At 39.0% G+C, this 16,386-nt stretch overlaps 1 protein-coding gene across 2 annotated transcripts in view; it reads left to right on the plus strand.

Annotated features, from left to right (window-relative positions):
• Positions 1–16,386, plus strand: part of LOC106535628 (glutamate receptor ionotropic, kainate 2) — a gene marked incomplete at both ends in the record, with an annotated part of 42,600 nt that overhangs the window by 15,595 nt on the left and 10,619 nt on the right. For both annotated transcript variants that reach the window (XM_014032680.1, XM_014032681.1), the window contains 3 exon segments: positions 2,097–2,278; positions 6,721–6,774; positions 8,302–8,475. In XM_014032680.1, the coding sequence (XP_013888134.1) occupies positions 2,097–2,278; positions 6,721–6,774; positions 8,302–8,475 (410 nt within the window).

The following is a 16,386-nucleotide window of genomic DNA, read 5'->3' on the forward strand; positions in this document are numbered from 1 at the left end:
ACTTTATTGATGCTTCTTTAATGAAAAATCTACAACAAAAAAAAAAAGAAAAAGACAAAGAAGCAGCCAAACTAGCAATCCTCAACTTTTTAATTTTTACACCAGGAGCCATAGATCTGTTTCAGGAAATCACATCCCAAGCAATCGGCGGTTGTAGAATTAAGTTGTAAAAGGGTTCATACACCGCTAGTTGGCAGTGTTGTACAAATATTGTACATGAATTGTTACCAGCTAGTAAGTGTCAAATTGAACTTGCGCTTTAAAATTAGCTTCTGCTAGTTTTTCTATGGCATAAGTGCTTTTGAAGTTGCGGACCTAAATATTTTTATAAGCGCTTTAGAAATTGCGGAGCTAATTTTTGGATTAGCGCTGCCCACCACTGCAGAATGGTTATCTGTACCGTTTCTTTCTCAAGCATCCCTAGTTGCACATTTGTTACATACATTATATTAAACAGTCTATCCTGCWGCATTCTAGCACCAATATGACCTCAGATTATATCCCAGTGGCTCGTCCCACTTGCCACATTTTTCTGACTCATCTCTTTGACCTCCCTCCACTTCCTGCCTCCGAGCTCGATACGGCAGCACCCTCAATCACCCMTCAAATTGTCCCAGAAAGATGCCAAGAGATGGCCTCCTGCCTCTTTACCTGAGTCGGGAGCAGTTCCCGGCCTCCTGTGTGGAGGGTTTTTTTTTTCCTTTTCTATTGTAAGACACCTGACGTCCTGAAAAGTGTGACAGCTGCATCGCTCCCCGCTTCACTTCCACCCCAGTCTCAGGCTGTAATCACACAGCGTCATGCTCCAGGGCCCCGCGCTGCTGATTGGAGCCTATCTGACGTCTGGCAGGAAAAACTATCGGAGGGGATAAAATATTCACACACAGCCGTTAGAAGATCCAGGGGGAATGTCTGAAGGCATTAGCCAGAGCTCGCACATCTACACTGACAGTGTTTCCCAAACGTTGAGCTCCCTTGACAGATTTTTTTTCCCTTGCTTAACACCTCCCAAAGTGTCAGCATGAACAAAAACAGGGAGAAGCAGACATGCCCCAGAGTAGGGATCTATAGGGATTACCTTAGGACAGCTCTCAGAGGTTCAGAATTCCTCCCTATTGTAGTTCGTTTCACAACAAGACCTGCATGTATCTATTTCGCACCAATTTTTCTACAGGCCTCAGGGAGATCCAGCCCTACTCAACGGTAAAACCATTAAACTGCTCACACAGCACTTCGTTTCGAAATATATAAAAAAATAGGCTGAGCTATCTTAAAGTGGTTCCACAAAAAACGAGGGGGAGAAAAAAATCCTATCTTTCTCTAGTTCTCTCTCAAACTACCCCTTTCTGCGCCATCCATTTTTATACCCATGACAAGTAATCATCTCTCCCATCAATTCGGCCCCCTTTCATCCCTGGACTCTGAAGTCCTTCAGTGAGGGAGAAACTCATTGTAATCTCATCACAGTGTCTCCTGGAGAGCTTTCTACCTGAGCGTGTGGTCGAGAAATGAAAGGTGAAGATTGGAGCTGAATATGTGATGGCGGCGTCAGGCTCCCCGGGGGGCAGCTGAGAGGGGGGTTGGTGGTGCAGGGAAAGTACAAGCTGGGCAAACAGAGCCACTCTCATCAGAACACAGCTGAAGTGTGTGCGAAAAGACAGAAGAGGCTGAATTGACCGAGACTTTCCATCAGGGTAAAATTGAACCTATTCAGCGCTTCAGTGTGGCGTCCTGGAACACAAGAGCGAATCAACATTTTGGAAGCCTCTGTCAGATTGGAAGTTAATGTCGAGGTTCTTTCTGTTTCGTGCTTTTGGTTTAAAGGAGTGCAATGTTCTGGCTCGTTCTCCTGATGGGTCTGAAGCAGTCTGTTTGCTTGCCAATGTGTAGGAGGATCAATAGAGTGTGGATTAGAAAGGCATGCATATAAGTATTTTTCTGCCGAGAAAACCTAATTCCAGTTTTTTTATTTATTTCTTTTTTTATGGCACCCTTAGAATCAGAGATACTTCAAAATGGCGACAGATCAAACACACTGTGTTGCTCCGTTTTTCTWTAAAATTCCTCTTTCATATGTGCATCCTTTTTGTCCGCAGGTCTCATTCGACTGCAAGAGCTGATCAAGGCGCCGTCGCGGTACAACATCCGTTTGAAGATCCGACAGCTGCCCACAGAGACCAAGGACGCCAAGCCACTTTTGAAGGAGATGAAGAAGGCGAAGGAGTTTCACGTCATCTTTGATTGCGGACACGAGATGGCTGCCTGGATCCTGAAACAGGTGCGGGYGCCTTAATGAGCTGCCAAAGTTTCAGGCAATCATTGCAAAAGTCAAGCAATGAACTCTGTGCATACATCCAAGAAATCAAAACTAACAAAATACTGTTCAACCTAATACTGAGGGAAAAAATGAGCATTTGGCAGAGTTGTAAAGTAACTAAGTACAAATACTTTGTTACTGTACTAAARTAGAAATTTTGGTTATCTGTACTTTACTTGAGTAATTATTTTTAGAGTACTTTTTACTTTTACTCATTACATTTTTACACAATTATCTGTACTTTCACCCGCTTCGGATGTTATCATCCATGAAATGGACGTTAATAGGCTGTTATCAGTCCTATAGAATGGCTTCAGAATGTCCTGCCTGTGCCACTTAGCAGGTTCCGCCATCCCACAGAATGGCTTCCGATTGTCAGCTGGTTAGTATGAGGCATAAAACCACTATCTGGTTAACATGAGGCAATAAAAGCACTATCTGGTTAAAATGAGGCATAAAAAACTGAGGCATAAAAAACAGGTTAACATGAGGCAAAAAGCCACAAAGGTTAACCTTAGAGAAAATATCATGGTTAGCGCTAAAGACACCACCAAAGACACTGCTCTCCAACAGGTGTATAATGTGGCCTTCTAATACGGCAATGGGTAGAGTGTCGAACCACAGAGCAGGAGACCAGGGTTTGAGTCTGAAACGGAAAGYAAGAGCAAGGAACATCACCAGGCAAGGATAAAAAAAGTTATTAAAATATGTTTTGCTTATATGGTTCTTAACACATTCATTGTCACTGATATATTAACCCACTAGGGGGCACTGTTGGGACAGTCTGAAGACTGGAAGGCMCAGTAGGGACATTCTGAAGCCATTGCATGGGACTGATAACGCCTAATAACGTCCATTTCATGGAGTGATAACATCAGAATTCACTGGTACTTTCTATTCCTTACATTTTTCAAAACGTTAAGAAGTAGAAAGTTGTTACTCCAGTTTTATTCCGTGTTGTTATTATTATTATTAAAAAATACTATCCTGATAAATTGTGTCTCCTAGATAGTGAATTTAATTGTGGTTGGATGAGAAGTATAAATATATACCATTCTTCTGACACCGTATTATGTTGTATGCAGTCCATCCCAGCTGCACACCATTAGAAAAAAATATTTTTGGAGAGTTAAATGTCATTCCGGAAAATCTTAACTGCTCATTTTTACTCAATACATTTACTTTTAATACTTAATTAGATTTTATGTCAGAAATCTACTTTTAATACTTAAGTACAAAATAAATCAGATACTTTAAGTATTTTACTCAAGTAATATTCTTAGAGGAGACTTTAACTTTTACCAAAGTAACTTTATGATAAGGTACTTGTACTTTTACTCAAGTATCACTTTGAGGTACTTTATACAACACTGGCATTTGGTAATAAAATGAACAATTTGTAACATATTATTCCCTGGATTTGAATAGGACTTAAGATTTACATACTTTTTCTCTTGTAGACTCAGCGCTGACTGCACAGGCTCATCGTTCATTCATTATGTATAAGTGCTAAAACAATAAGCTCATGTACTCTCGCTTTATTACTCTCTCTTAAGCACTGATTCAAATCATTAGGATACCTTCCTCCTGCTCTGTGTGGCTGTAATCTCATTGTGGAATATTAGATCTCATCTACTGACCTATTGCAGAAGATGCTCTCAGTTGCACAATAAAGTTTTTTAATTAGAAAGTGTAACTCTGCTCACAGACATGTTGAGTTCATCGAACCGAAGCACGCCATTTATGACATTTGCGGGGGATTTTATTGAATGGAAGAATATTATTGCACTGTTGGAAATAAGTACGCGCACAAACCTGCGAGACAGTGAAGAATGACCGCTGTTCAGGAAAACAAAACAAAAAATAACCTTCTTTTGTGACATTTTAAGCATCATCTACAACAAAGACATATAAAAATACTTTGTGTTGCAGAACATTTTGTTTATGCCACTGTGAGAAGATTGCAGTGCTTTTGTTTTTGTGGCCGTTGGCTGCTTTCTGGGCTTTTTTTTTTTCTTTTTAATAAAGCGTTTGCTAAAAACAACAAAGATTTTGGAAGGTATTTAGTGTGTTTTGAAAAAGTGCAATGAGTTGTGAAATGGACACATTTATATCAGCGTGAACAACACATTTAGTGTGAAACATATCAGCTTTAAAATGCTTTTTTAAAGTACATCTTTTTCACACAAAATGTGAAAACACAAAAAAAAAACTGTAGGGGGAAAGTGTCATTTAAGTGTTTAGAAAAGTTAATTTTTTGTTGTTTTTTCTTTTCTTTTCTTTTGGTTATATGTAGATTTTTATTTATATATTATAATAAACTATAATTCTTAGATAAATAAGAGGTTGTCAGTTGTTCAAAGTGAAACTCAGGTTCCACCTCTGTATTTTCTGCTTAAAGGAGACATGGTGCTGTTAAATTCTTCTTTTTCCCATTTAAATCCTTCAGTAGTGGTCTATATAAAGTGGAACTGCAACTTATTATTATTGCAACTCAACAAGCCCCTCTTTCACCCCTGTTCTGAGATGATTCTGAGAGCAACTCGTTTTGATGCTGTCTTTTTAGATGCAAAGGAGGTGCCTTACATGTTGGAGCCAGAGTCTGACCCAGAGGAGAACAAAAGAACCACAAATTCACTAAATTAGTTAAGAGGAAGTCCACAACCCGCAGCAAATAATGTGTCGTTATTCCTTAAAATACATTATAAGGAAAAGAGAAAASTGAACAGACTGTAAAATATGACCCTAACAGAATATAAAGAGATCTACGCAGCCACTGAAGAGACTAAATTCAACTTTTCTGCACTCCTGGAGACTCCAAGTACACAACAAGATGTATTTAATGGTTAAAAAAGTGGATTTTGCAGAATGTGTCCATTTTAAAGGAACTGATTTGATTGATTTGATTTATTTATTTAACAGGAAAAGATTACTAAAAATCAAGCCTGACTCAGCATAATTGCTGTTTTACAGCAGGTTCCTGTTCTGCAGCACTTAAAACACTCAGAAATACAGCATCACAATCACATCATTATACACCATAGACACAAAGACAAACAAGCATACCAAATTTCAGGAAGGCAGCATTTGCAAAATAGGGCGTCTAAATATGAGCGCAACAAAATGTGTCCAGCAGATGGCAGACAAGATTCTTCTTAAAGGGCTKTAGTTTTGAAATGGACTTTATGTTTTGAGGAATGTCATTCCATGCTTTAGTATAAACATAGAAGAAAGACCTCTGGCCGTAACAGTTTTTAAAAGTTGATAACATCAGTTGTCCTTTTGTAACAGATCTAGTTGAATGACCACTTCCAGAATTTGATTTGGGCAACAATGCAGAGAGAGTTCCATAATTGGCGCCTTGGAAGATCTGAAACTGTCCAGTCAGCTTTGAACAGGGGCGGTTCTAAGGGCGGGGCCACAGGGGCATTGGCCCCAGCTGAAATGTTATTGGCCTCCTGAAGTTCCCCTGTCCTGCCACTCATCTGTCCTTTGCACGAGTAATGATGACGTGCGCAATTCCATGTCTAAACACTAGAGGCAGTAATGAGTCAAATAGAAAAGTCCGGCATGAATCAGTCTTACAGACATCGTCTTCTCTTAAGATTTGCACAATCCTGCAGGAAAAGTATTTCCACGAACAAACAATGGCTGGATTTTCTTACATGCTGTGTATTTGAGAGTATTTGATCTATTTACAGTAAAAATGTATGTAAAACTTGTAAGGAGAATATACATGAATGATTTTTTTTAAATTACATTACAAGTGTTTGAACATGTGTGACTGATTAAATGTATACATCTTACTAAAATCAGAGATTTGTGTACAAAGATGATAAAAAATACTTGGCCCCTCTGTGAGTATTGTGGCACTTTGATGGCCCTTATTCAGAAAAATCCTAAATCTACCACTGGCTTTGAAGTGATGTTCTGTTATGACTTTGCAGGTTCATAAAATCAACTCTTTTTTTGTTGTTTCTAAAGCTTTACATTTTTTGCATGACACAATTTGTCAATGCTCTGATCAAATGCAATTCTTTTGCAAAGTAACACAAATGTTCGGTTATGAAAACGGCGGCAAACTAAACAAATGCCCAGTTTTAAAGACTTTAAAAATCTTTTTGGAAAAACTGGCACATTACTGTCTGGAAAAACACTTTTGTTTCTTTCTCTACACTCCATCCTCCTGATAATGTAATTATTTATGGCCATTAGACAAACCGTCACTTTAAAGTTGACTGGACTTTCCCTTTAAATATGTCTTTTTTCTGAGTCTTGATGACTAATGTCACTACTATAGAAGTGAAATAACATCTGAATGCATCATTCTAATTGATGACATTATATTCTCATTTAAATGTATTTAAGTATACTTAACGCCTGATGTTCTTCTCTCCCTCTAGGCACTGGCAATGGGTATGATGACTGAGTACTACCACTACATTTTCACCACCCTGGTGAGTACATCAGCACTTTTTTGAACTGTTGTTGACTAAATGCAATGATAGGCCATATTTTTTCCTCATAGTTCTGCACTTTTCTGTTACTTGAAAATGTTTGTTTTCAACATTTTCTTTTAGTTGGACTGCAAACATTGACTTGATTTGTTTGCTGCAATACAGTCATCAGTCTGTCCACTATGGCAGCAGTTTTCTGTTTTGAGACTAAACTGAGCAAACTTTTACTTTTCAGAAAGTTTTTATTTAAAGAAGGAAAAGTTTTTTTTTTCTCTTGTGGGTGTGAACCGTTTTTTGAAGCTCCTCCACAAACTGATGAAAAAGCTGAGTCACTCTCACTCGATACACATTTTGCATGTTAAACTCAGCTGTGAAAAGTTTAAATCGAATGGATTCTCCCTAATCCGGCACCCACTTTTCACCCCACCTGGCTGACCACTACCCTGACTGCAGGAGACAAAGGCAGGTGAAAGTATTTTCCTCAGACTCTGGCTGCCATTTGAAGTTCTCCCCCCGTAAAAAAATAAAAAAAAATAAAAAAAAAAAAATAAAGGGTTCTTTGATCTAGCCACTACAAAGATTGCCCCTGCCATGCTCCAGATGAAAAGCAGCACATCCTGCCTGAGCCCAGAGAACAGAAGACTGAGAGCTCTGATAATAACCCTGAGCAGGAGATRCTGTCACCCATTTGTTCCATTATAGACGTAACAAATGAAAAACACTGTGCTGCTTGGAGCACAACTGGAAAGTTTGAAAAAATACACAAAAAAAACACAGGTATGCATCCACATATGAACCGGTGATGAAAGGAGGAGGGTGACAGCAGGTATGTCATTGCAAAAGAAGAGGACAGTGATTCGGTGGCGTTGCTGCTGCCCGTGATGGAAACGAGCCTACTTTAACAACGGCCAGTGTTTGGCAGGTCCACTCTGCTGGCTTTGGCCACTGTATCCTCTGGTACCAAGCCATCCCCGCTGCTTTCGGAAGAGCAAATATTGACCGTGGCACCCCGTTTTGTGTGCATCACCTGCTGCTGTTGCTCTTTCAACTGCGTGGCTGCGTCCCAGAGACATCTGCCCGCTTAGATTCCAGACATGCCGTATATACAGGACAATCAGGTTGTCCTTTTACTTCCACATGATAGATGGCAGAGCACCAAAAGCCTGCCTGTAACCTTGAAAGCATTGCCTTAATCAAGGCTACTGCCTCAGCATGAGAAAAACAATCTCTGAAATACCTTCAAATGTACCTCTCTGCTCGGTTATTGTACCACTGCTAACTTCTCTTGATTGCTAAGAGGTGTATAAAAAAGTATAAAAGATGAGGAAAAAAAGCTAATTTCTTCAATGTATAATGATGTTCAAGCTCTGTGTACTTTTTGGTCATTCGCTGTTCGTTATTTCTTTTTTAAATCCCAAAAATGGGAAGACAGTCTGTCTTAAAAGCAGTGCATCATTTGTTTGACACAAAAACATGATGTTACACAGATTTACACAAACCGTTCCGCTGTTGAATCTTTGCTTCTAGGACCTTTTTGCCCTCGACATGGAACCGTACCGCTACAGTGGAGTCAACATGACGGGGTTTCGCATACTCAACACCGAAAACTCTCAGGTGTCATCAATCATTGAGAAGTGGTCGATGGAGCGGCTACAAGCCCCGCCCAAACCGGACTCGGGCCTGCTGGATGGATTCATGACAGTAGGCTGAAACCTTTTGTTATAAAAAAAAATTAAATGCAAGAATATGTTTATGGTTATACTCAGTGGTGGGCAGCACTAATCCAAAARTTAGCTCCGCAATTTCTAAAGAGTTTATGAAAACATTTAGGTCCGCATTTTCAAAAGCACTTATGCCATAGAAAAACTAGCAGAAGCTAATTTTAAACCGCAAGTTCATTTTGACACTTACTGGCAACAATTCATGTACAATATATGCACAACACTGCCAACTAGCGGTGTATGAACTCTTTTACAGCTTAATTTTACAACCGCCGATTGCTGGGGATGTGATTTCCTGAAACAGACCTTTAGCTCCTTGTGTAAAAATTAAAAAGTTGTTGAGGATTGCTAGTTCGGCTGCTTCTTTGTCTTTTTCTTTTGTTTGTTGTAGATTTTTCATTAAAGAAGCATCAATAAAGTAATTTTAAAACTGTTTATTGGAAAACTGAAGCGATGCATTCTGGGTACATGACAGATTTGATTTGTGATGGGGAACAAAGGCAAGGAGTACAGGAAACTATCTTCACTTCAAAATAAGAGCGTGGATTTAAAGTTTTCCTTGTAATTTCTCCAGTTGACCACTAGATGTCAGTCTTCATCAGCATAAAACCTTTAAATCATTTCTGAGTCTCTAACCCCGTTGCTTTGACCAATTATGTCAAGTATTGAGCTCCAGTGTTTAAACTTTTTTTTTTTCAAAAGAGGAGCTCTGATTGTAAAGTAAAATAAATTAATACATAATTTTTTTTGTATGGATTACAAACGTTAACTGTTTTTGCTATTGACTTCCTGCTACGTAAGCAGACACAAAGCATTGTGGGAAATCAGAACCATGACCCAAAGCAAATGTCAGCAGGATGTCTACCTTCTCAATCAATGTGTTTATCTGGGAGGGGTGCTGTTGGACAGATCACGTGCGTTGTGATTCATTGACAACCATACCTTCTGCTATTCAAGATAATGATGACTGTAGATAATTAGTTATTAGCAGTACTGCATTATAATTTGAGAAAGTGCACATCCGCTTATGAATTATAAAAATTAGTAAGACCGCTAAAGCGCAAACAAAATATTTAGGTCCGCAATTAGTAAATTTGAGCTTTAGCGGGATGGTGCTCACCACTGATTATAGTTGCCCAAGTGACCAAACCACTTGGAATTTTACGATGCAGGCGTCGGTGCTTTGGAGCCGCTGTCTTTATGGGAATATAGATCAGTTTTGATGCAACAGACAAATATTTTTGAAAAATGCAATGTTTCTTTCAAAAAGGACATGTGTAGGTGTGAGATGTCAATCATAAGCGCCATGTTGCAGGGTTCCTGGGGTGAATATAGGAGTAGCATAAATGCCCTCTGCGTGGAGCTTTGGAGTTGGTGCTCCTGGGTCTAAATGCTCAGTAATGAGCCGGTATGAATGGTAATAGCCATTTATCTGCCCTCCTGCCTCTCACATCCACTACTGGGAGCATGGCCAAAATATGACAATCTGTCAGTGTTCATGCAGAGGGAGGGAGCAAATTGGATGGAGATTATGGCCTTGGTTTTTTTAGGACAGCGTCCAGAAAAGCCAGGAATAAGGTGATTTGAAAGTGAAAAAGGGAAGAGAGCTCATCATGGACGTTCAAGGTCCCTCTCTGGGTCTGTTGTTGTAAACAGTCAATTTACTCCGCCTCCCTCGCAGCACCATCCTCTGAGACAAACACCTTTTTTGTTTCGCCCCCTTTCCTTTTAGCCATTCTGGGGTTTTTTTTGTCTTTTCTTGGCAGATTCAGGGTGTAGTGTGAGATATCTGTGTAATGTAAGAAACGTCGTCTCATAAAGGCTTACAGATGAGCCTTTGAAATCAACGCAGCACATGATGAGTATTCATAAATCAATCACAGCTTTGGGATTTTTTTTTTTTACTTCGGATCAAAAATGAACACTTACTATCAGTCAAGGAAATGAATGTCTATCGCTCACCGCCAAAGGCAGTAATGTTTTTGCTTGTGCCTGTCTGTGCGAGTGTCTAAAGGGATCCCTGATTATTTGTAGCATTAGACTTTATTTAATAAACATGTATTTTAACTGTAAAACAAAGACTGTAAAAATACTGTAGGATGTTCAGTTTTTATCATTTTTTAACTAAAAGTTTAAAAATATATTACACGGACAGGGCCATTTTATTTACGCGCAAAGCATTCTGGGTAAATGATGACGTGGATAGGTCCTCGGTGCGAGGCTGCTAGCGAGCTATATCCACCCTGAAGGTTAATCTTGGACAATATCTGATGATCGACTCTATTAAATGAAACCAGAGAGCGTTGACAGAGAGGAGAAGGTAGAAATGATTCAGCCTGTAACTGAAAATATGGATGGAGGACAACAGAGCTGCTTCATGGAAGAACAACCTCAGCTTAGCCTGTTAGCTTTAGCATTAGCCCTGACGCTATCACCATATATCTGTACTAGCTCAGCGCTACACATTCTCCTCTCATCACTGAGGTCCTCCATCCACATAACAGAGAGGGGAACACAAAAATGACTCAGCCTGTACCTGAAAATATGGATGGAGGACCTCAGTTTAGCTTGTATGTCGCGCTAGCACCGAGCTAATACTTGTAAGGCAATATAGTGTCGGCGCTAGCACAAAGGCTAACAAGCTAAGCTGAGGTTCTTCTTCCATGAAGCAGCTCTGTTGTCCTCCATCCATATTTTCAGTTCCAGGCTGAGTCATTTCTACCTTCTCCTCTCTGTCAACGCTCTCTGGTTTCATTTAAAAGAGTCGATCATCAAATATTGTCCAAGATTAACCTTCAGGGTGGATAGCTCGCTAGCAGCCTCACACTGAGGACTGATTCACATCATCATTTACCCAAAATGCTTTGCGTGTAAATAAAATGACTCCGTCAGTGTTGAAATATATTTTTAAAAATTTACAAAACTAAACAGCCTACAGTATTTTTACAGTCTTTAAACAACAGTTAAAATAAATGTTTATCAAATAAAGTCTAATGTTACAACTAATCAGGGATTCCCTTTAAGGTGGGTGGGTGGAGGGGGGTTATTTGTCTGTAGATTAAAAAATAAAATCTCATAAACCATCTCAATCAAGATGGCCACCACAGCTAAGCAACCTTAGCACTACACGCTGCGCGATAACATCGTCTGTAGCCCAATCAGTGAGAGCGGTAACGCCTCCACCGTGATCGAGTCCTTTCTGGACGATCAGAAGACGTTTCTTTACATCAGGGGAGCAGAACTATTTCTTCTGTGTTTTTTTGAAGGAAAATTTTATATAAGTACTTCTATTCTGGATAAAAGCCTGGTGCTGAGTCATGAAAAGGATTAATTAATTTTGTGTCCATATAAACGAAACACTTGGAATGTAAATGCAGCTTGTGTCAGAAAACTGCAACACCCACTGTTGTAAATATAAATATATAGAATTTCCCACAAACATGTGCAGCATGTGCCTCGGAAATTTTGTGTAAAACGAACACAATGCAAAAAACAAAATAAAAATATGTTACTTGATTTTTTTTCCCCCTGCGCAGCAAACTGATGGATATTAGTGGTTGAATTTCAAACTGATTTATGAGCACTGCATGAATCATTTTGTCAGATCTTACACCACATATCGACAGATCTCACTGGTCTAGAAATACGGCTCGATAATAAATAATGGGCTCAAACACGCGCGTGATGAAGTGCTTCGTTAGAGTGGTCTATTTATAAGTGCAGGGGTCTTGGTGTCGTTGTTTTTCTGAAAGCTTTCCTGCCGAAGACGATTCTGTCAGACGACTGAATAAAGTCACAGAACAGTTCTGCAGGAGATGAAACAAATCCACCAATCTATTAGACACAAACTTTGGCTTTTTCTGTAACAAAGATGTCTTCAATTAGCATGCAGATTGTGTGATATTTATGCTGCAGTCCTTCATCCGAAGAATACAGGTTTTATGGAGTCATTAAATTAAATGGAGGGTGGACTGCAGCAGGCAGTGTGTGACCCAACACCCCCTGACCCTCCCTCCTTCCAGCCTTTTATAGCATCTCTTGGAAGCCGTTCTCTCAGTCTGTGCAGTACAGACGCCTCGCTGGGCTCTGAGCTTGTTTGCACTCAGTGACCAGGCAACAGTTGTGCAGCAATGGTTACCAGGACAACACTGTACATGTCACCTCGTGATTTCACGAGGGATTGATTGACTGAGGTGGGATGAGGCGAGGGGGAGTGAGGTGACGGGGATTGGAGGCAAACGAGCTTCGATGACACAGAGGAGGAGGAAGGGGGCAGAGGACGTTATAACTGTTGGCGTTTTCTCACATCGTGAGGCGAGCACCAACGTGGAGCCGTGTAAAACTCACAGTGACACTCGGCGCCGTGGGTGAGGGCGAGTTTCGTCTCGAGCGCAGATGGATCGGGAGAAGTCCGTCGTCGGACGAGGCGAGCTCGCAGCCACAAACGCTCCTTCAGATTTTCCCTGAACTCTGTTCGTGAGAAATATCCCAGACAAGGAGGAAGGCGCGCTGTGAAAATTAATTAGTCCGGTTTATTTTTATATACAGTATTTGCTGTTTATCTTGGGGTAGTGGCTGTGTTTCAAAGTGAAAGCACAGTAATTAGAGACTCGGCTCCTTGATCACAGACAGAACGCAGACACAGCATTAGAGACAGACCGACTAATCGCAGGATGGTTTTAAATCGGCCCATATTGGCCACTTTTTAAAAGTTGTCCATCAGTCATGTCTGTGCATAATCTGCATATTTAATCCARTCAACATCCAACCACAGCTGCTACAATCAGCTTACTGTAGCCCAGACTTTAGTTTTTTAGAGAATTGGAAAAGTTTGGAGTATTAAAGGTGTAGTGCGGCATTTTAACACCAAACAGTGTCAGTTATTTTGGTATCGGCCAAAGTCAGAATCGACAGATATGGGTCAGACAATCAGTGCACCCCTTATTAACTTTGTTTCATGTTTGGCTTTGACTAAACACGCATTGTTTTTGCTACGGCTGAGCCTTTAACAAACAACAACTGAGCTCTAACTGGTTTTTCCTACAAAGAAACCGCGTTTTTATCCGTCCTCTAATAAACACTGAAAAGTATTACAAGTATTATTGATGAATGTGAAATAAATGATACAGAAATACTATGAAGAGTAAAAGAAGAGGGTTTTACTCACTGGTGAGTTGTGGTGAAGCTGCTGTCTTGAATTTTGATCCCTCCCACTTTTCGACTGTTTAAATTCATGGCTTGTAATTCCCACTTCCAGTACAACTGGGCCACAGCAAATTTTAATGGCTGACAGCTAATGGCTACCAGCTACTTTTGAACCATAGACTTGAATATGATCACTAGAATGAGCCCCGCCCATCCCATCCACTGGTAGCGTCTGTAACAGCATGGAGGAGCAGAAACAGACCAAACAGGACAACAGCTCACAGCCTCCATAGAAACTAATAGATAAACAGCAGCTGAACTGGATCTGTTTCACAAATTATCTGTAATATTTTTACAAAAAATAACAACTATGTTAATTTCATTCAACAATCATGTAAAACAGCAGATTTATACCAGAAAAATATATAATTTATAAGTAACAATGATCTAAACCAGACCTGAAGTCAGCCGGTAACTTAGACTTTAGCTAGTTGAAAAATGATGACTTCARCTAGTAATAAAGTGTATTTATTATTGCTTACTGTAATAAATAAGAATAATAAATATTTACCAGTCACTTTGAAAATGTTCTCCGTATACCTGTTATAGAATGAAACTTGTCTCTATTACCTAACTAGCTTCTCAACAGGTCAGGTTCCTCTAACAGAAACCTAAAAATACTTACATTTATTATATTATTTTAAACTCTGTAGGTCTAAATATTAATCAGAGGACAAAGTAATATTTAATAGTTTGTGTTAAATTGTAGCATGATTCAACAGAGCTACACTCCGTACATATGCTCCACAAGCTAATATCTGTTAACCAGTTCAATAAATAAGTGATAGCCAAATCATTCTTTGTTCATCTTCATCAATAAAGGTAGATTTTTGTTTTCAAAATTAAATTTTTTTCAGCTACTGTTGCAGAATCTTAAATCTGTCACTACATTTTGCAGCCATATAGGTTTAATTCACTATTTGTCATCTTAAAATTAGCTTTCTCTAAAAAGGTTTATGACCTTGATGTGACCTCCATTATTACCCTGACTTTCTAAACTGCATTACAAAAGGAGGATTTCAGTCTTACAAGCCTTTTCTCATTTCATGTTAAACAATTAGGCTTTTTTTCCCAGAATACTTAAAGAAGTCCACGGCTGCTGATTGCCAAGAGGTTTGAGGCATCGGCGTAATTTATAAACCTTTTAAAATTAGCATCGCCTGCCCTTTTCAAACTCCTGACAATTTGCATCAGGGAGCTGCGTTATGATATCTCAAATGAGTTTGCACTATTGCTCTAAAATCACTTGTTGTGTTTATTGAAAATGTTTGATGTTTGGCGGCACAGGGGTTTGGTGTCACCTGACCAGGTTTCATATCTCCTCTCGCTCTGCATTCATTTCCTTTCAGAGTTCCCCCTCCACAATCTAAAACCATTCACTTTAAGTGAATTATTGATTCTAAATTGACCTATGGAATAACTTGTGTAACACAAATTGTGTATATTTGTGTTGGACCCTGTGATTTCCTGGCATTTTGTCCCACATGAGCAGCATCTCTCACCCAGAACAGCTGAGTTTAGTTCCAGCACAGCATGATTTAATATCGGGCTAATTTTTAGACATTTAAGCCAGACTTAAAGCCAGTTCTGTTTGACTTTTAGATAAATATCTCATGAATCACTTTCCAGATTTTAAATAAAATATGAGGAAGTGATGACTGGTTGTAGATTTTACATTTATAAAGCCATAATCTGATCCACACAAGTCATAACAGAATTTTACGAGTGTGTTTCACAAGTACACACACTACTGTGCATGTTTTTTAAGATTTGACCAAATCTGTTACATAATTTCTCAAAATGAAATATTTTTAGTCTAAAACTTTGGCATAAAAAAACACCATGAATTCCTTCAAAGAATGCTAGGCCTTTCATTTGTTAGTTTCTACAAAAACGATTTAAAATTGTTTTTTTATTTTTCCCATGTGTCCATAATTACTCTCCTCATTCAGTAAAATATTTGATTGGACAGCTTTGTTGTATTTTTAAGTGATTTCAAATCCCAGGTAAATTAGGGATGTTTTTACACATAACTGATAGAAAACAAACCCTTTCTTCTTTGCCCCTAAGAGGCTTAGGGCTCAATTATTTTCTATTTTTTACCTCTGCATCATTTCATTGATGTCTACATTTTGCTGAGCTGTAATTACCACCGCAGAGAGCTGCATGTTCTCCAGTGTCATCAACACAATTGGAAATTCTGGTGTAATAGCTCATAAAAAATGACTCTTATTAATAGTAAGTAGCTGCTCCCTTAGCTGATATGACACACAGTGAGACGCGTGTTAGACTAAAACGAGCTAAATGAACTGAAAACACAATCAACACTCTGGGAAATGTGCAAGTTCATCAAACCTTTAAGGAGTTCTTTAAAATATATAATAAAATGAAGAATTTCATGAATGAAAATCACTTTTTCTGTTGAACGACTAAAAAAATGAGCAGTATTTCATGAGAATAGTTCACTTTTTAAAGGGATCCATGATTAGTTGTAATATTAGACTTTAATTGATAAACATGTATTTTAACTGTAAAACAAAGACTGTAAAAATACTGTAGGATGTTTAGTTTTGTAAATTTTTAAAAATATATTTTAACAGGGGCGGAGCCATTTTCTTTACACACAAAGCATTCTGGGTAAATGATGACGTGGATAGGTCCTCGGTGCGAGGCTGCTAGCGAGCTA

This window comes from Austrofundulus limnaeus, unplaced genomic scaffold (genome assembly GCF_001266775.1).
Source record: "Austrofundulus limnaeus strain Quisiro unplaced genomic scaffold, Austrofundulus_limnaeus-1.0 Scaffold1512, whole genome shotgun sequence".
NCBI classification, from domain to species: Eukaryota; Metazoa; Chordata; class Actinopteri; order Cyprinodontiformes; family Rivulidae; genus Austrofundulus; species Austrofundulus limnaeus.